Raw genomic sequence first — 27,015 nt, 5'->3', positions numbered from 1 at the left:
TAAATTTTGAGTTGATAACAGTTTGTGCATAGAGTTTCAGAAAATAGAAAATAAAAGGACTCCTTGGGTATGCATGAAGTTAAACGTTAGACACACTGTACTGCTTCGCTGTAACTTAGTGCCAGAATTCCCAAGTTAAGGATGAAGAAGAGAAATTATTTTTCCTGACAACCCTGGAGCCAACTGGGGTGTAGCATTACTTACCTAAAGATGGGTCTTTGGAGATGTTTCTTCCTGATTGTGACATGGTCATCCATTTAAAGGTAAAAGTTTAACTTCTTCCTGGAAACCACTCCAGAAATCCAGGGAGGCAATGTAGAAGTCTATTGTGCTGCAAGGAGCCCAGAAGGAAAAAGTAGTTTCCTCTTTCTCTTTTTGGGTGCTGGGAGAAAACTTCCCTGCTCTCTGCCAGCTGAGCAGTGTGTCCATAGAGGCCACATAAGACAGGCACGTTGAGGCACTCCCCCACAGAGCAGGGTGTGCAAAAACCACCGACAGTCACGTTGATACAGGCAGGAGAAGCACACAGGACCCTCGGGAACAGAAGGAAACAAACAGACAACTTCCTACTCTAGTGGCACCCAGGTAGGAGCGCCCTGAGTTAGTGCAGCCAAGAGAGCAGTCCTTCCACATGCTGGTCAAGCTCTGGAAAGCTAAGTCCCTCCCTGTCTTTAAAACTGCCTGATCTGAGGCTCAACTTTTTTCTTCAAAATAAAAGTTGTACAGCTGGTTCAGCAGTCCCATGTGAGTACCCTCTGGAAGTTTGTTCTGTTAAAATAAGAACTGTATACAAATTAATGAAGGAAGATGGGCTCAGACTGTGTGACTGGCTCTGCTTCAAATGATTATAATTATTTTACAATATTGCTTTTATTCACACTTTGAAGTGTGGAGACCGCTCGTGATTTTTGGCACTCATAGCCCAATAACCTACACTTGGCTGAAGTCAAAGTTACAATTTCAACTGATAGAAGCCCATGTGAAGCTGGCCAGAGCTACGAGAGTTAGAAAAACAAAAATTGCTCAATTCTATCAGTGACAATGTGCCCAGATGTCTGTACCCAGAGTAGCTTTCCAACTAAGTGGGGACACTGAAAAAAACATATGAAAACACATGCACACAAATACACACACACTTTTTTAAGGCCCCTAAACTTCCTGGGAACCTAAGGTGGTTTTTGTTTTGTTTTGTTTTGACTATGTGATCAAATTTGAATTTTAAAAATAAAAAGAAAGAAATGTAGGTATTAGAAGTTGTAAACGGCCGAAAATAAATGACATTAAAAACTGTTTTACTTGGAAGCCTTAGACTCACACTGCAGGAACTCCTGTTCTAATCACAGATAAGATGAACCCTCACATTTTAATATAGTATATTTTGGAGGCATTTCTATATCTGAATTACTAACAAAATTCCTACTCAATCAATAGTGTCATGAGATTCCAGGCCAGAAGTTTGGTATGTAATAAAATAAACCATGATTAAAATGTTTTTAAAAAGCACATGTAATAAAAGGCAGGGGAAACTGAGAAACACTCGTGCCTCTAGTTGAATCATCAAATAAGGGTCAAATGACACAAAGGAGTTTATGACCTATATGGTCTCAATCTGAAGTTCTTAGCACTTTCTAAATACCTTCAGCGGGAGCAATAGGTATTTTTTTGTTTCGTTTTGTTTTTGTTCTCTCAAAGGAAAGACAAAGAAGAAGAGAGTTACAAAGAAAGAAATCACTGATTACATGGAGCACAGTTCTAACACATACTTTTTTTTTTTTCATCTTTCTGATGATGTCAATCTGAGACAGAATTGAGCTAAAAATAATAAATGGGTTCTGGTCCTAGTTCTATCATGAAAATGTGAGCCATTGTTGGAAAAATTCTTGACCTATCTGAGCCCAAGTTTTTGTACTTATGAAGTTGCAATATTAATTGAATTCTATGTTCCTTTCCAGCTTTAATGGTGGTATCATGCTATCTATAAATATGATTAGTTTGCTTCTTGCGAAGGATCTAGCAAAGAAGTTATGATGCCTAGTACTCCAAAAATACATGCTTATATGTAAAGTTATAAGTAAAGAAGTCCTAAATAAAAAGATAATTTTATATTGTATGTATCTCTGTAGATATTACATATTTACTTAAAGACATCTAAATCAATGTTCCCTTCACCATCAATAAGCATCCAATCATAAATTCACATGTGTGTGATACTGCAGTTAAATCTGGAGACCATCTATATGCAAACTGATATGCAGACCTTTGGAATGAATGCATTATTATAACCATGTGTCTTGGCTTTCTTTGTATAGGAAGGCACATAAGAAATAACATGCTATGCAGGTCTTCTGGAAGGATTTTTGTATTTATGGGTGGCAGACAATTTCTGTACTCATGGTTTATTTATAATACTATTAATTTAGCATAAATACTCCTGAGGGCCAACCCAAGAGAATAGTAAGCTCATCAACTTTTAAAATTAATTTTCATTTTGTCTACTTTTGAATTAGAAAGGTGAAATGATTTTTTCATTTACATGATGAAGGAACTCACCACAAATACTAGGAAACAGCCAGCCAAGGGACAGCTCAAAGGACAAGCCAAGTATGAAATCTAACTTGAGGCTCAAAGGTTTAATTATCAACTGCAGAATCTGACTGTTGTTAAATTAATTATAGGAAAATAATATTTTTGCTCCAGATTAAGTTTATATTCTTTTTGCTCTTTAGCTATTAAGGTAGAAAGCTCAGCTTCCCATTTATATCAAGTGCCATTATTTAAACCCAATATAAAAACCTAAAGAGCCATGAGAAAATATTGGTAAGTTAAATATTCACCGGACACAAAGAAAAATATGTATTTCTTAAATATTTTTGTAAACTTTCTATCAAAGAGCATTTAAATTTAACACTGGGGGAAAAGTTTGCTTTATTAACTTATTCAACTCTAATGTAGTATTCAATAAGATAAAAGGACTCCACTGTTGTTGCTCAAATTACAAATTATATTCCTTAAATGAACACAATTATACTGTTATATTTAAATAATAAAATACTAAAATTTATTATGTCAATAACCAGGTCAACTCTCCTATAAAATAAACCAAATACAACTTATTATGAATATTTTTTCCCTGGGGGTAAGGATCAGAAATGTTGTTTATATTTTTCCTGTTATGGTAAACTCTCTTTCAGTGTGACCTTGCCTAACACTTTCACCCACATCTCCTGCTCTCACATGTGCTCACTCTGTCTCTCTCTCACACACACAATTTCCCCCACTCAGCACTGTTACAGACTGTCATAACAGGTGTTTAATAAATATTCCTTAAGTTAATTTGTTAAAATGTTCTGCTGAAACACACCAATGTATCCAACATAAGCCATGGTGTGTGACAAAAAACAGATTAGCTCCATGACTTTCCCAAACAAGTGAATATGAAATGTGTCATGGTATTTTGTGTTAAGCATCTTGGAAAATAAGTAAGATTTACTTTCCCTTATTTTTTTAATGTTTATTTATTTATTTATTTTTTGAGAGACAGAGCATGCGAGCAGGGGAGGGGCAGAGAGAGAGGCAGAGAAAAAGAATCCCAAGCAGGCTCTGCACTGTCAGCACAGTTTTCTTTTTTTTCATTGTAATTGTCTGTTCTATAGTAATAGCCTATTCTATAGCTCTGTTTGTTATATGTAAGTGCCAAAAAGCATGCAATGATAGAAAAATTATGTAATACTAATGGCAGCCCAAGAACTGGAATATGAATGTATCTACAGGTTATCACTTTACCATATAAGTCTAATCAAATATCAACCTGAAACAAAGTGTACTTTTTTCTTACAGAGTTTCGTTAAATGCAATGTTGTAAGTTATATAGTTAAGTGAGTTTTAAATTAAGTGGAGAAGTGAGAAAGAAATGCAAGACAGAAAGGATCAAATGGCATTTTAGATTTTATCACTATATACAAGTAATATCACTTAAATAAAAAAAAAAAGATTCTTTCACTCTTGCCTCTCTGCTTTCCCCCCAGGTGAGCACTAGCCCTGTGTGTGATCGAATGTCTCCTATACCTAATCTTTAGTTGAGTAGTTCTCAGTCCTATTTATTTTTGACACATCATACATGAAAGATGATATGTGAATATGACACTCTATCAGAAAAGTACTTAAATTTTGATGAAAACAAAAAAAGGAAAATGCAGGCACTGCCATAATTTTCCTTCGACATATAAATATGGAATCAGTAAAGTGAAACACCACTTGGTCAACTGTACCATGAGATAATAGAAGGGAAACTATTCTCAATGTGCCAATCATAACTCTACCCCTTTAGAACTGGGCAAAAAAACTTTTGTGTGTAAGTGCACAAGACTGGTATCATTTAGAGATAACCCTAAGGAAAAAAGATATCCTTTTAAGGTAAGTCATTTGCAACCTTCAGCATTTTACTCATATTTTATAATAAATTTCCTGCTACAAGTTTTTACAACTGATTACAAAGCTTGTTCATAGGTGGTAGAGTTGGAATTTGAACTCAGATGTCTCCTTCTTGAGCCCAAGCTTACCCCTGCTGAGTAGGCTGTCACTTGGTGGGGACTCTGCCACTCAGGTTGCTTGGGTTTTTTTCTGGGCTATTTTTCATATTCTTTCTGGGCTATATTTCATATTCTATTGAGAAAGAGGAGGAGGAACCGGCCACTCTAATGAGTGTCTATTCTCCTAATCCTCTACCCTACTGAAATATCACCGCATTGCCCAGGTGTTCCCAATACTTGCAAAAGCAAGCCCTAGAGAGGGCTCAATGAATATGTTCTCCTAAAATTCAAATGGAAGCACTGTTCTATTACAAAGAGCCCTGGACTAATGTCAAGGAACATATATTTTCACCCCAGGTCTAGCAGTGATTTTTCTCAACTCCCTGTATATCTGTTTCCTTAGCCATCAAACTATGAAGTTGGGCCTTATGATTTCAAAGATCCTTTCCAGCTCTAAATCTTTGTGACTCTATGACTGACCCTGTGATAACATGTCGAGTTATTTAAACTTGGTGTCCAAACAAGAATAAGCTCTATAGTGATTTTTAGCTTTTCTTACCCCTAATGAGACAATGCATATCACCAGAATACTTTTTCATCCCCATAGTTGTAGGTTTAAAAATATAACACACTACTGGGGCACCTGGGTGCCTCACTAGGTTAAGCATCAGACTTTGGCTCAGGACATGATCTCGCGGTCCCTGAGTTCGAGCTCTGTGTCAGCTGACAGCTGACAGCTTGAAGCCTGAAGTCTACTTAGGATTCTGTGTCTCCCTCTCTCTGTCCCTCCCCTGCTTGCATTCTGTTTCTCTCTCTCTCTCAAAAATAAATAAACATTAAAAAAAATTTTAAGCACTTTAAAAAATATAACACACTACTATTCAAATGTGAAAATAAATTGTAGTGTCTCTAGTTGTTCTAATTAAGCTGTTTCCTTTTTTTCTACAGCTTCACTTTGGAACCACTGTCACTGGAATGTAAAGTACAGGAAGAAAGGGATTAGTGTCTGTTGTAGTCCTTGTGCAGGAAATATAAGAGACATTCAGTGGTTATTTGTTGAATGAATGGAACATGAACCAAGTGCCTATTAATGCTATCTCATCATCCTCTTGTACATTCTTTTTCTAAAAACCCAGTAATATCTGCTAAATGTTCAGTCTTTCATATTTTCTCCAACCCACTGTTTTCCTTCAAGGAGGCCTTATAGGGAGGGAGGTGTGTTTCTATGACTGTAGCATCAGAAAAAGGTGGCCTCAAACGCAAACCTGCAATCCCCTGTTCCCCTTTGTTTTCTGTGGTTTCCATGACAATGTCCCTTGTCTGTCTGGTCACTTGGTTCTCTGAAAATATCTACTGTTGGAATCTATGGCTATTTTTTTCGGGTGGTGCAATCTGGGAACTATGGTCTTCCCCTTCTGACTGAACCCAATCTCAGCCTTCACTGGTGGTGCAGGATCCTCAAGTGTCAATTACATCCTTCAGCTGGATCTCTGTGGAGGTTGTTAACCTTTTGTTTCCTGTGTGGGATTCCCTGACTCCTCACTATGGGCATCGCAGGCTCATGGCAGATAAACTGCTCCTATCTCAGCAGGACTTCTTGAGCCCTCCATCCCAGAACAGGCACTAAGGAAGGCTTGGGATTGGACACACCATACCACCACTTTTATTCTGTTGTAGCTAAACACACAAAGTCACTGGGAAAATTCTCCGCTATAAGCTTTCACTCAGCTTTCATGGTCCCCACTCTGGGATTTCAGCTCAATAGTAAGAGATCAAAATATTTTGTCTGATCATTTGCTTAAAACACCTTCTATCCAGGTCCCTTTTTCTACATTTCACCAGGGCAGAAGATACATGCTTTCCCTATCTCAAGTGGCAGAAGATCTCTTATCTCCTAGGTGTCCTCTGTCCACAGTTTATAATAAACTCAATATTCAAATCTACAATACTGAATCATGTATGTTAGGTAGAGCTACCAGAACTTGGAAAACCCTCTTGGTGTGAACAAAGCCTGGCTTTCAGGACTATTATCTTATGGTGGCTCAAAAGTTCCATTTAGGTACAGTCATACTTTAATTGTGCTTCCCTTTTTTGAGCTTTGTAAGTATCGCATTTTTTTGTAATTGAAGGTTTGTGGCAAATTAAGCAAGTCTATTAGCACCATTTTTCCAATAGCATTTGCTCATTTCACGTCTCTGTGTCACATTTTTGTAATTCTCACAAATATTTCAAACTTTTTCATTATTATTATATCTGTTATGGTGATCTGTAATCTTCAATGTTACTATTGTAACTGTTTGGGGGCACCACAAGCCATGCCCATTTGAGATGGCAAGCTTAATCAATAAATGCTGTGTGTGTTCTGACTGCTCCACTGACTGGCCATTCCCCTTACTCTGTCCTTCTCCTTGGGCCTCCTTATTCACAGAGAACTAGAATTAGAAGTGGAGCCTGAAGATGTGACTGAATTGCTGCAATTTCATGATCAAACTGGAATGGATGAGGAGTTGCTTCTTATGGATGAGCAAAGAAAGCAGTTTCTTGAGAAAGAATCTACTCCCGGTGAAAATGCTGTGAACGTTGTTCAAATGGCAACAAAGGATTTTAAATATTATGTAAACTTAGATGATAAAGCAGTGGCAGAGTTTGAGAAGATTGACTCCAGTTTTGAAAGAAGTTCTACTGTGGGTAAAATGCTGTCAAATAGCATAGCTTGTTACAGAGCATTTGTGAAAGGAAGAGTCAGTCAATGTAGCAAACTTCATAGTCCTATTTTAAGAAATTACCACAGCCACCTCATACTTTCACAACTACCACCATGTAATCAATCAGTCAGAAACCATCAATACCAAGGCAAGACCCTCCATCAGCAAAAGGATTATTACTCTGTTAAAAAGAAAACCACAGGCCCAAGATGGAGTCACTTATTCCAGGCCAAGTCACCAAACCAGGGTTTAATACCTAACCTGATTACAGCTTCAATCTCTCCCAGAAATGTAGTCTTAACAGGTTAGTCAGAAATTTTCTGTTCATCATCCATAAAGTAATCTGTCCTGTGGGCCTTCTCCATCCCTCAAAGGAAGATGAGGTAATCTGCAAGATAAGAGCCCTGTTCTTCCCCCTAAGGGAAAGTGACTTTACCTGAAACAATCCTTTCTTTTCTTTTGCTAATAACTTCTTTGCTGCATCCTCCTTCCTACAAAACCCTTCCTTTTTGTACAACTCCTCAGAGTTGCTCTCTACTTGCTTGATGGGATACTGCCCTATTCACAAATCTCTTAATAAAGCCAATTAGATCTTCAAATTTACTCAATTAAATTTTGTTGCTTACCAATTTGCTGAAAGCTCAGATGATGGTCAGCATTTTTTAGCAATAATGTATTTTTTAATTAAGGTATGTGCATTGTTTATTTAGACATAATGCTATTGCACACTTAATAGACTATAGAATAGTGTAAATATAACATATTATGCGCTGGGAAAACAAAAAATTCATTTGACTTTCTTTTATCCAATATTCACTTTATCGCAGTATTCTAGAACAGAACTTGAAATATCTGCAAGATATGCCTATATTAAAGTCTGGCTTCTTACTTGTTTTTACTTTCATCTGTGATAAAAATAATCCCACTACCTACACTGCATAGTGCCTCTGGCTGACTGGGAGAAGATAAGATCATTATTTATTAAATGGACGAGAGATAGCACGTTATTCCCATTATTTTATACAGCTTTCTTATTTATTTCAATGGGTGCATAGTGAGTAAATTATACCACAATCTTAACATTGGTCTCACCTATCTGTCCCCTATCTCATTTGCTCTTTACTTCATTTCTCATTAGCCACACTGGCATTTTGTTCCTTGAACACTCCACATTCTTTTCAGCCTCTTTTGCACATACTGTTTCCTTGTCTAAAATGCTATTGCTTCTGCTCATTGTTCAGATTTCAGCTGCAGTTTCACCTCAGAGAGGTGACTTCTCTGACAACCCCATCTGAATTCATAATGCCTACAATACGTTGCTCCCCTATTAGTATCATAATCTATGTGTCATAATATGTGCAATTATTTATTTGCAAATTCATCTGTGTAATGATGAAGAAACCGATTCTTTGGGATATAGTAGCTGAGGAAAAAATCAGAACATGTAACTAACTGTTCCTGACTACCTTAAACATAAATCTAGTCAAGTTATACAAAAATATATTTTTTCTTATATGCATGTCTGTAAAGGGAAGCAAAATACACCATTCCAAAATATACCTCTTTGGCATATGGATTATCTTAAGCAGGTTATTTTTAAGAAACAGAAGATCCTGGTGAAGCTCAGAAAACTGAGTAGAAGTTACCCTTTTGTAAGAAATATTTACATTTATAAGGGAAATCCCCATCTGTAAGGTTGTCTCCCTGGCTATACTAGAAAAACGAGGATGCCTAAATCTTTAGAAACTGGGGCACCTAAGTAGCTCAGTCAGTTAAGGGTCTGACTCTTGATTTTGGCTCAGGTCATGATCTCATGGTTTGTGAGTTCAAGTGTCACCCACATCAGGCTCTGCACTAACAGTGTGGAGCCTGCTTGGGATTCTCTATCTCTCTCCCTCTCTCTCTGTCTCCCTCCCCCCACCCCCCGCCCTTCCGCTGCTCGCACACAGGCTCTCTCTCTCTCAAAATAAATGAATAAACATTAAAAAATAAAATAAAACAAATCTCTAGAACCTACTATCAATGGAGAAAGCCTTGACTTAACTCTGCATAACAGTCTTATTTTTGTTTACTGGGCTCTTCCTAGAAGCCTCCTATAACTGACTTCCCACCCCCATAATCTGTCTTTAGCTGAAAATGATACTTAAGTTGATGGCTTTGGCCATTTAGGAGTTACTCAGTTTTTCTGGGTCTCTCCCATGTACCCATGTTACTACACTTTTGTTTACTTTTCTCCTGTCAATCTCTCTTATATCAATTTAATAATTAGACCATCAAAGAACCTACAAAAGAAGAAGAGAAAACTTTTCCTCTTATACAACTGTAAGAACCTAAAAATAGTCTCTTACTGATCTCCTGCAATGCTTCAAAACATTTTATAATACTTACATATGTTTCATCTTGAAATGTTTGTCATTATACTTCTTTAAATGAGGAACTCTAAGTAACTGAGAATAAATGCATTGAATATTAAAATTCACAATGCAGCTGATAATCACTTTGGAAATGGTTCTCAGTTTGACGAAAAATGTTTTCTGCCTTGCAGACATAAAGCAGATTTTACCCTGTTAATAGTTTTAAACTAGATACTTCTGACTTGTGAGTCAGAATTAAAGTTTATTAGCCATTTACTCCATAATAAAATCCATCAAAATTGTTAATTTCTTAAATGAATTCATAAGGAAGACCAGGTTTATGGCTTCACGTGGCAAGGAAAAACTGTTCCCCAGTTTGTTCCTTCAGCCAGGTATCAGAGCTTCGCCTTTCTGCTTCACAAAGTAGGAGAAATTCCTCTTTGTCATTTAAGTGTGGAAGCAGGTCAGTTAAAGTTTGATTGGCTCCAATTAGCACTCCCACAGGTTCTGACAGCTTAGTTCTGGCAGTAGGACAATTTATTTTGAATAAGCGTGACATTCTGTGAAAACATCAACAACAACAACAAAGGAAATCATTTAAAGCAGATTCTCATAGCAAACACCCACCCACAGCTCACTGTGTAATCAAGCAACATATAAATTCCCTGTAAAAGGAAATGACTATTATATAGTGGGTAGTTAAATAAACATTACAAAAAGGGACCTCCTTAATATAAAATTCCCTTTGAGTCAGAGGACTAAGAAAGAGATGGTAGAACAGGGGCTTAATGATGAATGGATATTCAGTAAGCAGGCGAAGACCAAGGGCAAGTAAAGTGTTTCATCATCCCTAAGCACCAAGCAACAACAGTTGTTCAGAGGGCACACTGTGGCCGAAGCAGTATGCAGCCGTTTCTGCCACATTAGCCTGCAGAACTGGAGAGGCTCACACCGTCACCTAAGAGGGGTTGTAATGAAGGAAATAACTGATGTGATATAATAGTTCAAAAGCACGTGATTCAGAGGCTTCCATTACCCCTGAACATGCCAAAAATGTTCTTCTCTGCAGTTTTTAGTCAGTGGAAAGTTGTCCAAAGGTAGTTGCATGCTGAGACTTGTTCAGTTTCTCTGCAGCTCTGAAACCTGTCACTAAATCATTAACTTAGCTTCAGTACTGAGTCATCATTACCAGCTTTCCTCCATATTTTAAGTTTGGTTTCAACGTGACTCTAAACTCAGTCAGTAGGTTTTTTTTTTTCAGTCTGTCTTAAATTTCCAGTAATGCCTATGAATAAATGTGCAGAACTACAACCAAGAATGAATTAATCAGTGTCTGTAAATGGAAAATTCCTAAATGCTAACCTATTGACTCTCCAAGCTTTTAGAATTAGACAGCAATAGAGATAATCCTGACTCACATTGACTTTGAATAGAAGCAGTCACTCAGTTTGCCAAGGCTTTAATAGTACATGTGGTAAGTTCTGTGAAAATAACTCAAATGTATAGAAATAGGTCATTACCCCTATTACCTTTGTAAAACAAAAATGAGTTAGCACAGAGAATAAATACAGACCACATATATTTGTGCCTTTATATCCATTCGTTCCTCAAAAACCTCATTCCATCTTCAGCTTTTTGCTCCACTTCTACTTATGTTCCCCCACGTTATATCCATTGGAATGACCCATCCTAGCAAATCTTATCTCTGGAATTACTATCTTATTTCTCATATCAATATATTATTCCTATCAATTGTTCTGTGACATGCAATAGTTGCCATAATTTATTAGTACATTCATTTAAATTCTAAATTTTAATTCCATTCAGGGTTTAAACTGGTCAGTGAACATTTTCCCAAGCCCAACTAGACATGTTATCAAAGCCCAATACCTGAGAGAATATTAGAAATTAAGTCTATTTTAGAAATTCTGCATCTTTTAAAAAAAATTATGAATCTTCATCTTGCTCTATGGTCTCCCAAAATGGCAATCTTCTCTCATCTGCTCATTTCTCCACCTGGACCAATGCAAAGCATGGGTACAAGAGAGTTGACACGTGTTTATTGGTCATTTACTATGTGTTAGGCACAATACTTTTCTACCCACTATTTCAGTTATGCTGCATAACACACCTAAAAGATAGATTCTCTTATCTTCCAAGTCACACTCAAGGAAACTAGAGTTGAGAAAAGTTGTATAATTTGACAAATGTTGTACCTCTTATATGTTACAGTAATGGGATTTGAATCCAGTTCTATTTGATGCCAAAATCTTTGTTCTTAACAAATACTGCCTCTCCATGATCATATTCTTAATTTTAATAGTAACCTTAAATAAAAAGGTATCTTGGATGACCATACCTTAAAATATAATTTTTTAATCATTTTAATGAGACTGAATCCTAGCAACAATTCAGACTTGATTTCAGAGACACATTACTTTGGTTTGAGTTATTCTCACAATATAAGCCTTAAACATGCATGGATCAGTGAACCAAAAAAAGCAGAAGACAAATATGGAATCTTTAAAGTTTAAATTGTACCATTTGTTTGATGTATAATCTTCACTGAACAAAAGTAAACAAAACATTTAGTCAAAATATCACTGAGAAACCCCAGAAAAAAAAAGCAAGTCAGAGTAAATACATAAATGAGTTGTGGTTCTATCCTCAACATATGGAATGGATCTCCAATAATGAGGTTCATGTAATGAAAGTTTCTCCTTAAAATCATGCTCTCAGCAATTGATATCATTAAAAAATTCACTCATTAATTCTCTCCCCTCTCTCAAAAACATTATTAGGTAATTCATCTTCACACACAAAAAACCTGGATGGACTCCATTTGTAGACTTGTAAAGCTCAGAGTTGCCTATGAGATTACCTAGACCCTACATTCCACTACAAGGATAATATTGATAACTGCTGCCATTTATTGGATACATATTACATACCAGTCACTGCTGAGTGTTCTACAAATCCTATTATATAGAATTCTCCTGAGGAAAACCTGGGATGGGAATTAGTATCCCTCTTTTAGAGAGTCCAGGACTGCTTTCCTCCCTAGCTCATGCATTTATCTACTAACACCTCCCTTGACTGGGGCCATCTAATATGATTTGCTTTGATTCCCTTTCTCTGCTCCTCACAGCCATTCTGCATTTTTATCCTCATTCTTTTCTTCTGCTCCTGTTGTATTAACAATTTTCTTTTCCAATAATGAGCTTCAAGTATACTGATTCTAACTTTCTTAAATTTGTGGGAATTCTGTACTTATCTTTCTCAATTGTTCTGCAAATATAGAATATTGCTGCTGTTTTGAATGTACACATTGTTTCAGTATAGAAGTTCATGGACATCAATTTTTTGACCTTGAGTTAGTGAGTTATTTGTTATAAATAGAATTGTAGGCTTCTGGAATCTGAAAGGACCTTCAAGGTTAAGCTAGTCACTCTCCCAACCACTGCAGAATTTCTCTTGCTTTTCCTGTCAGAGGGGGCTTACTCACAAGTGCCCCTGAGGTATATGAAGTGAATATGCCATTCCCTTGATCTCCATCCCCAAGAACTTCTTATAACATGAGAATTGCATCTTGTTGAATGCTATTTATATTTAAAGATAGAGGCTTTTCTTATACTAACTTCTTTATCTTGTATATAATCAAAGAAACGACATGGTTCCAACAATGGAGGGAAAAATGGCTGTGTTGGGCTTACCATTTGATTTCCAATGCAGCAACTACCAATGCATATTGAAAGAGTAAATTTTTGTTTTAGGTCAATTTTTGCTTTAAACTCTACATTTAAATATAACACGGCTTAATTTCATGGGCCAATATGACAAAGGTTGTACCTGATGTTAGGAGAACAATATTGCTTAAACACAGGCATTGCCTCCAAGGAACTCAAGTTTAAAAGGAAAAAAAATAATAATGTACTTTTAAAGGTAATTTCAAAACAATTTAATAAGTGGATTCATAAAATGAATAAAAGGGACAAAGGAAGCTCAGAAGGGAGAGAAAGGAAAAGTCATAGAGGAAATTACTGTTTCAGCAAGGGTTAGCCAGTGAATAGAAATTTGCCAGGGCAGAATTGTTTACTAGAAAGATAAAGTGGAGAGGGGCACCTGGGTGACTCAGTCGGTTGTGTGTCTGACTTTGCCTCAGGTCATGATCTCAGGATTCATGAGTTCAAGCCCTGAGTAGGGCTCTGTGCTGACAGCTCAGAGCCTGGAGCCTGTTTCCGATTCTGTGTCTCCCTCTCTCTCTTCCCCTCCTCCGCTTGTGCTCTGTGTCTCTCTCTCAAAAATAAATAAACATTAAAAAAAAAGATAAATGGAGAAAGCCAAGTAAAAGGAAAGTGGAAAAATAACACAGAAGCGTGAAATACCATAATATTTAGAAACTGGTACTGATCCTGGTGTGAGTGAGGATAAAACTACAAGGGGGAGTGACAAGAGATTAAAGTTGGAAAATTAAACAGAGGCCAAATCATTTGTGCCATATTGGGAGCTTAGATTACATCCAATAGGCAACGAGTAGTTACTGATTGGCTATAGTCAGAGAAATGGCACCTTCAGTTTTGCAGTTTTAGATCTCATTGAGCAAACTGTGGAAAATATTTTTTAAAAGAATAAATCTGAATGCAGGGATATCAGTAAATAATCTCTTAGATTCTTGGTGAGAGATGATAGTGGTTTAAAGTAAGACAAAGGCATTAATTGGAAAAGAGAGAGTCTGTTTACAATATTACAGGATAAAAAGCATAGGGCTTAGTGAATAATTGGGTATACTGAATGAGGAAAAAAAGAATGCTAAGGCAGTACTTTCATTTCTAGTTTGTTATTTGGGGGGATGGTGTAGGAAGACTCAGATCATAAAAAGAATAATGATGAAATGCAAAGAAAGAAGTATGATCAAAGCTTATTGGTGAGGCACAATGAGTTTGCAATACCAAGGGATGGCCCAGGTGAAGATATTTCATAAGCAATTAGATATTTAAATTATGGGAGAGAAGAAAGGAGTCAGTTATAGACATAAATGTGTATGGGTGGGAGGTGGAGGTATTGCTACACAAATATAAAACTATCAGTGTGGCATGTATTGCTCAGAGAGAACATGTACATTAGAGGAGTAAAGGCCCAAGAATAAAAACCCTGACAATTGAAGATATGGACAGGGAAGAGTATCCAGGTGATGATGTCAGAAAGACTGGAAAAGTCAGGAGGGAAAGTTTTTCCTATAATAGAAGAAAAGGGTTACTGGTACCAAAGGTACAGAGCAATTAAAAAGAGAAAGTACAGAAATATTTCCATCACAGTTGGCAACATGGAAGCCACCAGAGGCTTTAATGAAAGCAATATCTGTGCTGAAACAATCATATGTTCAGTAAGACAAAAGTTCTGAAATCAAGAAAATCATGAAACTTGGGGGATTTTTCTAACTAGATATCTCAAACTCACTTCATTTAATGCTGCCTATGGAAAGAAGATATGGGCTAACTTTACAAATATTTGGTGTCACAAAAAAAGAAATATGACCATCTGTTTATATGACAATAGTTTGCTTCAAGAAAGTGTTTTCAGGTTTCTTTTTTTCTACTTTAATTCCTTGATTTAAAATTTACAAGCAATGTTTTCTTTTGAGAGGACATGTGTAGTAACTCAACAAGAGATATGAATCCAATAAAAGATCAGAACAAAGTTGTCCTATGGCTTTTTAAGCTTGGCGTTCCCTTGGACAACCTTTTTGAGTGTGTGTGGTTTTTTTATAGAAAGAAAAGATTGACACTGCTGGACCTTCGTATATTATTTAAGCAGCCACAGTATGTCTCCTACGTCCCTTCACCCTTCAGCATTCACTTCCAGGATCCCAATGCTCCTATTCTGATTTCTGGATATTCAAGTCTTGAACTACAGCAACCATCTAGAATCAATGTCTGTGTATTTGCTTCTCATCTTGATTTCTATAAAAACTTAACTGTGTTCTGTGTTTCACTCCTTCAAACATGAGCCAGATAACCTGACAAAGAAACCATACTGCCAGTGGATTAGCAGATGATAAAAACCTGCTTTTACCTTCCAGAACATGATTATCAAGAACTCTAACGTTAAGTAATTATGATAGATTGATTGGATGCTATTCATTTATAGACGCCTTTTAAATCATACCACATAGTCAGCTATCTATTCTTCCTAATTTTTTGCAGGCATATATTCCCATTCAATCCTAGTAAATGCCTATTTGTGTCTTCATTCATGCAAAAAAAAATGATAAATCCTTACATATTTTCTGTATCATTTTATTTTTTTAATGTTTATTTTTCAGAGAGAGAGAGTGCAAGTGGGAGAGGGGCAGAGAGAGAGAGGGAGACAGAATCCAAAGCAGTCTCCAGGCTTTGAGTTATCAGCACAGAGCCTGACACAGGGCTCGAATTCATGGACCACGAGATCATGACCTGAGCCAGTCAACACTTAACTGACTGAGCCACCCAGGTACCCCTTTCTGTATCATTTTTAAAAAGATAGCTCAAACAAAAATAGTGCTCTTTGGGGAAATGAATTAACAGTATCTAAAATTTAAGGCTTACTTTCAATATGATGTAATTTGATTTTTCCAAATTACTCAAATTACCTATTACCCCAACACTATTTCTTAAAAATATCCTTTATTTTCTTCTTTAGTTTAAAATGCCATTTTTACCATACATACATTTAATTTCCATTTTTACTTGGCTTAGTCTCTCTTCTATTCTGTTGATTTTTCTGCACAAATACCACTCTGGTTTAATTATTGTAGCTTTTAGTATGCTAAAACATTGAGTGTTTAGACAGCCTTCACTCAATTTTTTCTCCTCCCAATAATTTTTTTTCAACACTAATGTATGTTTGTTCTTTTGCAAAAAATTCATTCTTCTACACAATCATTTTGTCAAATGTAGAAAATTCCTAGTCTTGAGTGAAGGATTATTAGGGATAGCAAGAACCAGATTTCTCATGATTGGAGAAGGGAAGTCCAAATATGGAAAAGGGCAAGACTAGATTATATCCTGAGGTGTTGCATAGGAGTTTGAAGTACTAATATAAACTATAGATTATGTATATACTATATATATTTCTAACTATGTCCATTGAGAAGGCTGAGAAAGAATGAACACCAATAGCAATTACAGCAAACACTCAAAGTTTGGTTTCTATATACCACTCAGTAGTAAAAGAAACCAGGATTCCTTATAAAATAGGCTGAATCTAGAATTGAGGAGGGAAAGTATAAGATCAACTTATACTCTTGTACTAGAAAGTAAGGAAACATTCAAACAATGATGGGGATGTACCAAAAAACCCAGCCTTAAGAGTCTCCATTGGTCAAATATGGGACAATTTGAACATCAAACAAAATAATGATGGTAACATATTGCTACCCATTGAATAAAATAAGAATTCCTGAATCATTATTGATATAAATAATTGATTAAATAAGTTGGGAAGAAAGCTCCTCCTTAAAGTAAAATAACATCTAATAAATACCAAAGGAATGATGGAGCTATAAAATCAATGAATATTAAAACAGTGGGTGAAAGTATAATGAAAAAGAAACAGGATATTGATAGGGATCGCACTGAATATAGATGACTTTAGATAGTATGGACATTTAAAAAAAATTAAATCTTCCAATCTTTAAACATAGGATATTTTTCTATTTATTTGTATCATATTTAATTTCTTTCATCAGTGGTTTTTAGTTTTAAGAAGCCCTGTGACACTTTTCAAAGAAATAGAAAAAACAATCCTAACATTCATGCTGAGCTACAAAAGACCTCCAATAGCCAAAGCAATCTTGAGAAAGAAGAACAAAGCTGGAGATATCACACTTCCTGATTACAAAATATCATCAAAGTTACAGTAGTTAAAACAGTATTGTACTGGCATAAAGACAGACATGAAGATCAATGGAACAAAATAGAAAGTCCAAAAATAAGTCCACACATATTCAGTCAATTGTTCTTTGACAGGGGTGCCAAGGATACACAATGGGAAAAGGATAGTCTTCAACAAATGGTTTTGGGAAAACTGAATATCTATATACAAAAAATCAGATTGGATCCTTATCTTACACTATATAGAAAAATCAATTCAAAATGGATTAAAGACTTAACTGGCTGTAAAAGATTTAAAACTGTAAAACTGCTAGAAGAAAATATAGGGAAAAAAACTCTTTGATGCTGTTCTTGACAATGATTGATTAGATATGACACCAAAAGTAGTGGCAGCAAAAGAAAAACAACTGGTACTGCATCAAACTAAAAAGCTTCTTCACCACAAAGGAAACAGCCAACAAAATGAAAAGGTAATGAGACAAAATATTTGCAAACTTTATATCTGATAAGGGGTAAATCTCCAAAATATGTAAAGAATTCTTGGGGCAACTGGGTGGCTCAGTCGGTTGAGCATCCAGTTCTTAACTTTGGCTCAGGTCATGATCCCAGGATCCTATGACTGAGCCTCATGTCAGGCTCCACACTGAGCATGGAGCCTGCTTAAGATTTTCTTTCTCTCTATTCTGCCTCTCTCCCCCCGTCATGATCTCTCTCTCTCTCTAAAATAAATTGTTTTGAAAAATTAAAAAAAAAACAACTAAAAAGAAGTTAAAAAGTTAAGAAAATTCTTCCATATATAACAACATGGATGAACCTAGAGGACGTTATGCCAAATGAAATAAGTCAGTCACAGGACAAATTACATGAGATAATTACATGAGGTATCTAAAATAGTCAAGTTCATAGAATCAGAGAATATAATGGTGGTTGTCAGGGACTGGAGGGAAAGAGTAATGGGGCGTTGTTTTCAGTGAGTATAAAGTTTCAGTTATGCAAGATGAATAAGTTTTAGTTTTCAAAACGAATGCTGCACAATATCATACCTATAGTTAATAATACTGTATTATATACTTAAAAATGTTGTTCAGAGAATTGATCTTATGTTAATATTTTTATCACATACACACACACAAAAAGGGGCTTGAGGAAATTTGTGAAGGTAATAGACATGCTTATTACCTTGATTGTGATGATGGTTTCATGGGTGCATACATCCAAATTCATTAAAATTTTATACATTAAATATGTGCAGTTTTTTGCATATAAAACACACCTCCATAAAGTATTTTTTAAAAAGAAAGGATATTTATATAATCTCAAAGAATCTTTCGACAAATTGCTTATTAATTTAAAAATAAAAGCTAAGACAGCATCATCTTTTCTTGATAAAAAAAAACAACTGAAGAAAGTAGGTATAGAAAGAACATACCCTGGGGCACCTGGGTGGCTCAGTCAGTTAAGTGACCGGCTTCAGCTCAGGTCATGATCTCACAGTGTGTGAGCTCTAGACCCACGTCGGGCTCTGTGGTGACAGCTCCAAGCCTGGAGCCTGCTTCGGAGTCTGTCTCCCTCTCTCTCTCTCTGTCCTTCCCTGCTCACTCTCTCTCTCTCAAACATAAACATGAAAAAAATTTAAAGGGTGCCTGGGTGTCTCAGTCGGTTGAGTGACCGACTTTAGTCCAGGTCATGATGTCACAGTTCGTGGGTTCCAGCCCTGCATCAGGCTCTGTGCTGACAGCTCAGAGCCTGGAGCCTGCTTCAGATTCTGTGCCTCCCTCTCTCTCTGCCCCTCCCCTGCTCATGCTCTGTCTGTCTCTGTCTCTCAACAATAAATAAATGTTAAAAAAAATATTTAAAAAAATTTTAGAAAAAAAGAAGGAACATACCTCAACATGACAAAGACCATATACAAAAAACCCACAGCTAACATCATCCTCAATAAGGAAAAACTGAGAGCTTTCCCCCTAAGGTTAGGAACATGACAGGGATGTCCACTCTCATGACTGTTGTTAAACATAGTACTGGAAGTCCTAGCCTCAGCAATCAGACAACACAAAGAAATAAAAGGCACACAAATTGGCAAGGAACAAGTCAAACTTCATCTCTTCGCAGATGACATGATACTCTACATGGAAAACCCGAAAGACTCCACCAAAAACCTTCTAGAACTGATACGTGAATGCAGAAAAGTCGCAGGATTATAAAATCAATGTACAGAAATCGGTTGCATTTCTATATACCAATAATGAAGCAGCAGAAAGAGAAAGCAAGGAATCGATCCCATTTACCTAACCAAAGAGGTGAAAAATTTATGCACTGAAAACTATAGAAAGCTTATGAAAGAAATTGAAGAAGACACAAAGAAATGGAAAAACATTCCATGCTCACGGACTGGGAGAACAAATGTTAAAATATCAATACTATCCAAAGCAATCTACACATTCAATGCAATCCCTATCAAAATAACACCAGCATTATTCTCAGAGCTAGAGCAAATCCTAAGATGTGTATGGAACCAGAAAAGACCTCAAATAGTCAAAGTAATGTTGAAAAAAAGAACCAACGCTGGAGGCATCACAATTTCAAGCTTCAAGCTATATTACAAAGCTGTGGTCATTAAAACAGTATGGTACAGCACAAAAACAGACACATAGACCATTGGAATAGAATAAAGAACCCAGAAATGGACTCACAAATGTATGACCAACTAATCTTTGACTAAGCAGAAAAGAATATCCAATGAAAAAAGTCTCTTCAGCAAATGGTGTTGGGGAAAACTGGACAGAGACGTGCAGAAGAATGAACCTGGACCACTTTTTTACACCATACACAAAAATAAACTCAAAATGCATGAAAGACCTAAATGTAAGACAAGAAACCATCAAAATCCTACAGAAAAAAACAGGCAACAATTTCTCTGACCTCGGCCACAGAAACTTCTTACTAGATATGTCTCCAGAAGCAAGGGAAACAGAAGCAGAAATTAACTATTGGTACTTCATCAAGATAAAAAGCTTCTGCACAGCAAAGGAAACAACAAAAAGGCCTAATAGGATGAGAGAAGATATTTGCAAATGACATACTGGATAAAGGGTTAGTATCCAAAATCTATAAAGAACTTATCAAACTCAAAACCCCAAAAAATAATCCAGAGAAGACATAGGCAAAAGACACGAATAGGCACTTCCAAAGAAGATATCCAGATGGCTAACAGACACATGAAAGATGCTCAATGTCTCTCATCATCAGGGAAATAAAAATCAAAACCACATTGAGATACCACCTCACACCTGTCAAAATTAATAAAATTAATAACTCAGGAAACAACAGATGCTTGTGAGGATGCACAGAAAGGGGAACACTTTCGCACTGCCGGTGGGAATGCAAACTGGTGCAGCCACTGTGGAGAACAGTATGGAGGTTTCTCAAAAAATTAAAAATAGAGCTACCTTACAATCCAGCAATTGCATTACCAGGTATTTAACCAAAGGATACAAAACTGTTGATGCACTGGGGACACATGCACCCCAATGTATATAGTAGCACCATCAACAATAGCCAAATTATGGAAAGAGCTCAAGTGTCCACTGATTGATGAATGGGTAAAGACGATATGGTATATATCGTCTATATTGTGTATATATGTGTACACACACACACACACACACACACACACACACACACACACAAGGGAATATTACTCAGTGATCAAAAAGAATGAAATCTTGCCATTTGCAACAATGTGGATGGAACTAGACTGTTTATGCTAAATGAAATAAGTCAGTCAGAGAAAGACAGATATCATATGATTTCACTAACACGTGGAATTTAAAACACAAAATGATGAACATAGGAGAAGGGAAGGAAAAATAAGATAAAAAGAGAGAGAGAGGAAAACTGTAAGAGACTTAAATACAGAGAATAAACTGAGGGGTGCTGGAAGGGTACTGGGTGGGGGGATGGGCTAAATGCGTGATAGGCATTAAGGAGGGCACTTGTTGGGATGAGCACTGGGTGTTATAAGTGATGAATCACTAAATTCTACTCTTGAAACTATTATTACACTATATGTTAACTAACTTGGATTTAAATAAAATTCAAATTCAAATTCAAAAAAGATAAAAGCTAAGAACTCTACTGTTACTTCATCCATATTAGGACAAACCAGGAGCATATTTCTCCTGATACAACACCACTCATGTCATATTTATGTATGAATCTACCCATGAGGAAATATCAAATATAACCAAACTGAAGGAAGGTCTACAAAATAATTGGCCTGTGCTCTAAACCTCACAAGGTCAAAAAACACAAGGAAAGACTGAAGAACTGTTTCAGATTAAAAGACTAAGGAGAGGGGTGCCTGGGTGGCTCAGACAGTTAAGTCCCTAACTTGATTTTGGCTCAGGTTATGATCTCATGGTTGTGAGATCAAGCTCCACATCAGACTCTGCCCTGGGCTCTGTGCTAGATGTGGAACCACTGCTTAAGATTTTCTCTCTCCCTCCCCCGCCTGCACACTCCCTCTCTCTCTCTCAAAAAAAAAAAAAAAAGGACAAAGGAGACATGACAACTACAGATAATATGTCATTTTAGATTTGACCCTGGACTAGGCATAACATAGCTATAAAAGATATTATTAGAACAAGGACAAACTTTGAATATGAACTGAGGATTAGATAGTATTTTATCACTTAAATTTCTCAATTTTAATAATAGTACTGTAGATGTGCAAATGATTGATTAAAAAGTGTGTGTATTATACAATACACATTTAACTTTATTGTACTTACATAATAAAAATTAACATTTATATGCATATTAAATGGAGCAAAATATAAATAATTGTTCCTTTAGTTCCTTGCACTATTACTACCACTTTAAAATTATATAAAATATATTTTTAAAAAAGCTTTTTACTACTTTAACTTTTAAATTGTATTGAAATCTTAGACATTGAAAAGTCAATGCATAATTGACTTTTAACTGCACTATATAATTCATCAGTACCTTCAAATTTTATATCTTACAATAAATTTTACAATAAAATTTGCTACACTAAAACTTCATGGTGGGGTGCCTGAGTGGCTCAGTCTGTTAAGCATCTGACTTCAGCTCAGGTCATGATCTCACGGTTCGTGAATTCGAGCCCCGCTTCCGGCTCTGAGCTGAGAGCTCAGAGCCTGGAGCCTGCTTGAGATTCTGTATCTCCCTCTGTCTGCCCTTCTGCTTGCACTCTGTCTCTTGTATGGTCTCAAAAATAAATAAACATTGGGGGTGCCTGGGTGGCGCAGTCGGCTAAGCGTCCGACTTCAGCCAGGTCACGATCTCGCGGTCTGTGAGTTTGAGCCCCTCGTCAGGCTCTGGGCTGATGGCTCAGAGCCTGGAGCCTGTTTCCGATTCTGTGTCTCCCTCTCTCTCTGCCCCTCCCCCGTTCATGCTCTGTCTCTCTCTGTCCCAAAAATAAATAAAAAACGTTGAAAAAAAAATTAAAAAAAAATAAACATTAAAAAAATTTTTAATAAAAACAAATTTCATGCTACCATTTTTCAGAATCAAGGTTAAAAACTTTAGGAGAAAAATATCTGTGTGTTGTCTATGTTCACAGTGACTAAAGACAAAATAATCAGTAATAAATAAAGTAATCTATAACCCTGAATGAGTTTTAAGCCCAACCAAAATGTTTTTTTTTTTCTCTTCAGAGAGGCTTCTCTCAGATATTCAAATAGAAAAAAATCTTCCAACTCTTAACTCACATACCACTGTTTCTCTAACTTTCCTGGGACAAATAAAACATATTTTGGATAAAAATTATTTATATACACATTATCTCTGACAACAGTTTAAATAAAACTAATTAGGGGCACCTGGGTGGCTCAGTCAATTAAGCCTCCAACTTTGGCTCAGGTCATGATATTGTTTGTGAGTTCGAGCCCCGCGTCAGGATCTGTGCCTGACAACTCAGAGCCTGGAGTCTGCTTCAGATTGTGTCTTCCTCTCTCCCTGCCCCCCCCCCCAATCTCTTTCTCTCTCTCTCTCCCTCAAGAATAAATAAACATTAAAAAATATTTTTAAAAACTCATTAAAAGTAGAATCCTCATTTGCTTAAAATCTTTCAGTGGTTCCCAGATGCCCTCAAGATGGTTAAACTCTTCAATATTATATTATAAAAATCGTATATAATATTATATTAAGTTTCATAAATCATATATATTATGTATTCTAGCTATATCTGTCAAAATTCCCCCACTCACTCTGATGAAATGGATATACATTCCAGGCTTCAGCTATACTGGATTATTTTCAGTTCACTTAGATCATTATGTTCTTTCTCCAGAAATTTACAGTTTCTAAGTTCCTCTGCCTAGAATATACTTCCTTCAAATTCTTCCCTTAGCTATGTCCTGCTTACTGTTCAGTCCTCCGTATAGACATGTCTTGCTTCTGGAAGCCTTCTCTGGAAACCAAGTCTGAGATAGATGTCTCTTACCTAGCTGTTGAACACCCTTATTTCCACTGCTAAGGCATCTATAGCATAATTGCAATAATTCTTTTACTTCTTTTGGTCTACCATTAACTGTAACTTTTTGTGTTATTTTGTGTTGACAAAATAACTCATTTTTGTATTCCACATTACCACGTGTTAAGTAAGTTGGCAATGATTAAACGCATATCTATATTGGACTTTTGCAAAATGCTACCTATGAATTTTGAGTTTGGGGAGAAAGCTATCTCCTCCTGTACACTGAGAGCCTACAATCACTGATAATTCAATTGAAATAAGCATACCTATCACCAGGATATTGGCTTCTATCTAGCATTCTCTACTAAAAGAAATTTATCTAACCTATCATCTATCCATGCATGTATATGTAATTAAACAAATAATATTTTCTTCAGAATGTCTTCAGTACTTATTTAACACTACTAGTCTCCTTTTCGAATAAAACAAGGACAAAAAGAGTAGAAAAGATAACTAACCCTTTGGGGTTTCATATGCTAAAACAGTCCTGAGATAACAAGTTAAAGTTGGCATACTTTGGATCTGGGTCAAAAAATTGTTTTTATTGGCTGTGGAAAATGGAATTTTAGACTATGTTGGGCCATACTATAATTGAGTTTGGAAATGCATAATGTGATGGTTAAGCATTCAGTGAGATTAAATGACTATGGAAAGTGATTGTTTTTTTTCAGCACTTAGGTCTAATGCAGACAAATAACAATGGAGTTTAAGACCATTTACTAAAGATCTAGAAGATCTAGAAGATCTAGATATTTGCAAAGGACAATGAGGAAATATAAAAAAACTTATTTCTAAATATAAATATTAAGATCTCAACAGGGTTCATAGAATGGGCTAAAGTCAGCTTTTTATTGGTATAAGAACAACAGTAAAACAAATCACTTAGAGTAAATAGTTTATGCCTTGAGCTATCTCCTCAAAACAAACATTCCATTTCCCATCTGACATAGAATCAAATGACATTGTTTTCCTTCTAAACAGGATTATTTTTTCTAGGATCGTGAATGTTGGTGATTCCCTTCAGGAGAGTTGAAACCTATAAATATTGTTTTAGGAAGCTGATCAGGGAGTTTAAAGGAAAATATTTATGCCAATAAGACTCAATTAGCTTCACTGTGAAAGCTATACAAAAGATGAAAATATATAGCGCAAGAATATATTTCAACCATCTAGGCAATATTAAGAGCCTAAATATTGCATAGCTTTTAATACCATTACTTAGATCAGTTTCTGCCTACAGCAATAACAATTTAAACATTTCCTGTTTCATTCCTGCCCAGTATTGTTGTTTTTTCCATTATTGCAACTAAAAAATACTTGGGCTGTTTTAAAGATTAGTCTGTTGGCATAAAACTTCACATTCCTTTTAAGAGTATTTTCTTTAACCCTCAGTCATAACTTAGTATTTTAAAATTCAATATGGTCAAGGGCCTTTAGCATCAAAACAAAATTTCATGGAACCTTATTAGGCAATTAGTCATGACAGAAATGATAGCATGCTGGGATACGCCTATTCAATATTTATCACTACTTAAAATGCTAATATGCAAGATAAAAGTAGAAGTATGTTTTTCAATTCATTTCAACATAAATGGCAGTTTTGTCATCATGTTTACATCATCTCAGCTTTTATTATTACACAAGTATTTAAAATATGATAGCTAGAATAAATTCATTAAAAAGTAAAATAGTTAGCAATGGTTTCTCAGAGATATTTTATCTTAACATGGTACGAAGTAAAAGGCATGTACAGTTACCAACCCTGCTTGGAAGGGGAACTGGACCATCCAAGCCCGGCTAAACAGCATACCAGTGGAGTGAAAACTCACAAGATTCAGTTCACAGGGGACAAAGATAAATTTATCTTAGCCGTCGATCACACGAAGGCATGCTGTTTAGCACAAATAAAATCAGGTCAGAGGGTGGAGGGAAATGTTATTGCCACTAAACATTTATTAAATTAAGTACAGTCTCCTGTTTGGGTCAGGTGACAACATACCTCAACTGTGACTAATAATTCTCTGTCTGAAATGTCAGATTTAAGAACTGACAACAGACGTCCATTTGCTGCAATGTAGGGAGTAAGTATTCAGATTGACTATTCCTTTTGTAAATGGAAAAGTAAGGAGAACAAGAGAATTTTTAAATTTACTAATTTTACTGTTTGGTTATTAAATGACCTACATACGACATGAAAATGTTTAGTTCAAATAGTTAAATAATATTTCCATGGGTCCTTCATCATACCTTCTTTGATACAAAGAGCATGAAATCTCTGAAATGGCCTAATCTGGTTAGAATCCCAGCTCCTCTTCTAACAAAGTGCAAGATCTTTGGAAAGTTTAAAATACTTAAGCTTCAATTTCCTCATCTACAAAAAAGGGCTAATAGTTATGAGCAATTCATGAGATCTTGTTTTTTAAAAGAGGTTATATATGTGTGTATATATATATATATATATATATATATGAGGTTACATATATATATATATATATTACTGCCTGATACATGGAAAGTTTGCATAAAATGTTTTTAATTTTAAACTGTACATTAATCTTTAGAATTATAACTGATTAGGTTCAGAAGGACAACCTTTGGAAAAATGCTTACCTTGAGGATTTTCACTGTATCACAGTTCCTAAATGCTGAACTGAATGAATCACGATTTTTGCATGTGTGATGCCCCGCCTGTCTCAAGATGATATAAAGTTCTCAAATCTACTGTTCTTTTGGGTATTCACTTTTTCCCCCACACAAGGAATAAAAATTAATAAATTTTATATACCTTTTCTCCTCTTAATCTGCTTGTTGTGAGTTTATTTCAGAGACTCAGCTCTGCAATCTAGTAGGGTAGACGTGTCTTTCTGCCACTACAGCACATGTACACACACGTTTTGTTCCTATTTTACATCTCACATTTTATTACAAGGTACCTCTTCTTATATATTTAGTATTCCTAATTACCAAATACTCCTAAATAATGTTGCGCTTATTTTGATTTCCTAATATCTCATGTCATCTATGAGTAATAAT

The 27,015-nt window shown here is 35.9% G+C and overlaps 1 protein-coding gene across 9 annotated transcripts in view; it reads right to left on the bottom strand.

Moving 5' to 3' along the window:
- The window catches only part of PDE1A (phosphodiesterase 1A), a 327,820-nt gene that overhangs the window by 238,113 nt on the left and 62,692 nt on the right, over positions 1-27,015 (bottom strand). For 2 of the 9 annotated variants that reach the window (XM_060622101.3, XM_060622102.3), the window contains exon 2: positions 205-768. The exons of the other annotated variants lie outside the window; for them this stretch is intronic. In XM_060622101.3, the coding sequence (XP_060478084.3) occupies positions 205-257 (53 nt within the window). In that variant the 5' untranslated portion in view covers positions 258-768. The remainder of the gene's footprint in view (positions 1-204; positions 769-27,015) is intronic. 9 annotated transcript variants of the gene reach the window in all.

This window comes from Panthera onca, chromosome C1 (genome assembly GCF_046562875.1).
Source record: "Panthera onca isolate mPanOnc1 chromosome C1, mPanOnc1 haplotype 2, whole genome shotgun sequence".
Classification (NCBI taxonomy): Eukaryota; Metazoa; Chordata; class Mammalia; order Carnivora; family Felidae; genus Panthera; species Panthera onca.
The sequence above is the reverse complement of the archived record's forward strand: the minus strand, read 5'-3'. Positions and strand labels throughout refer to the sequence as shown.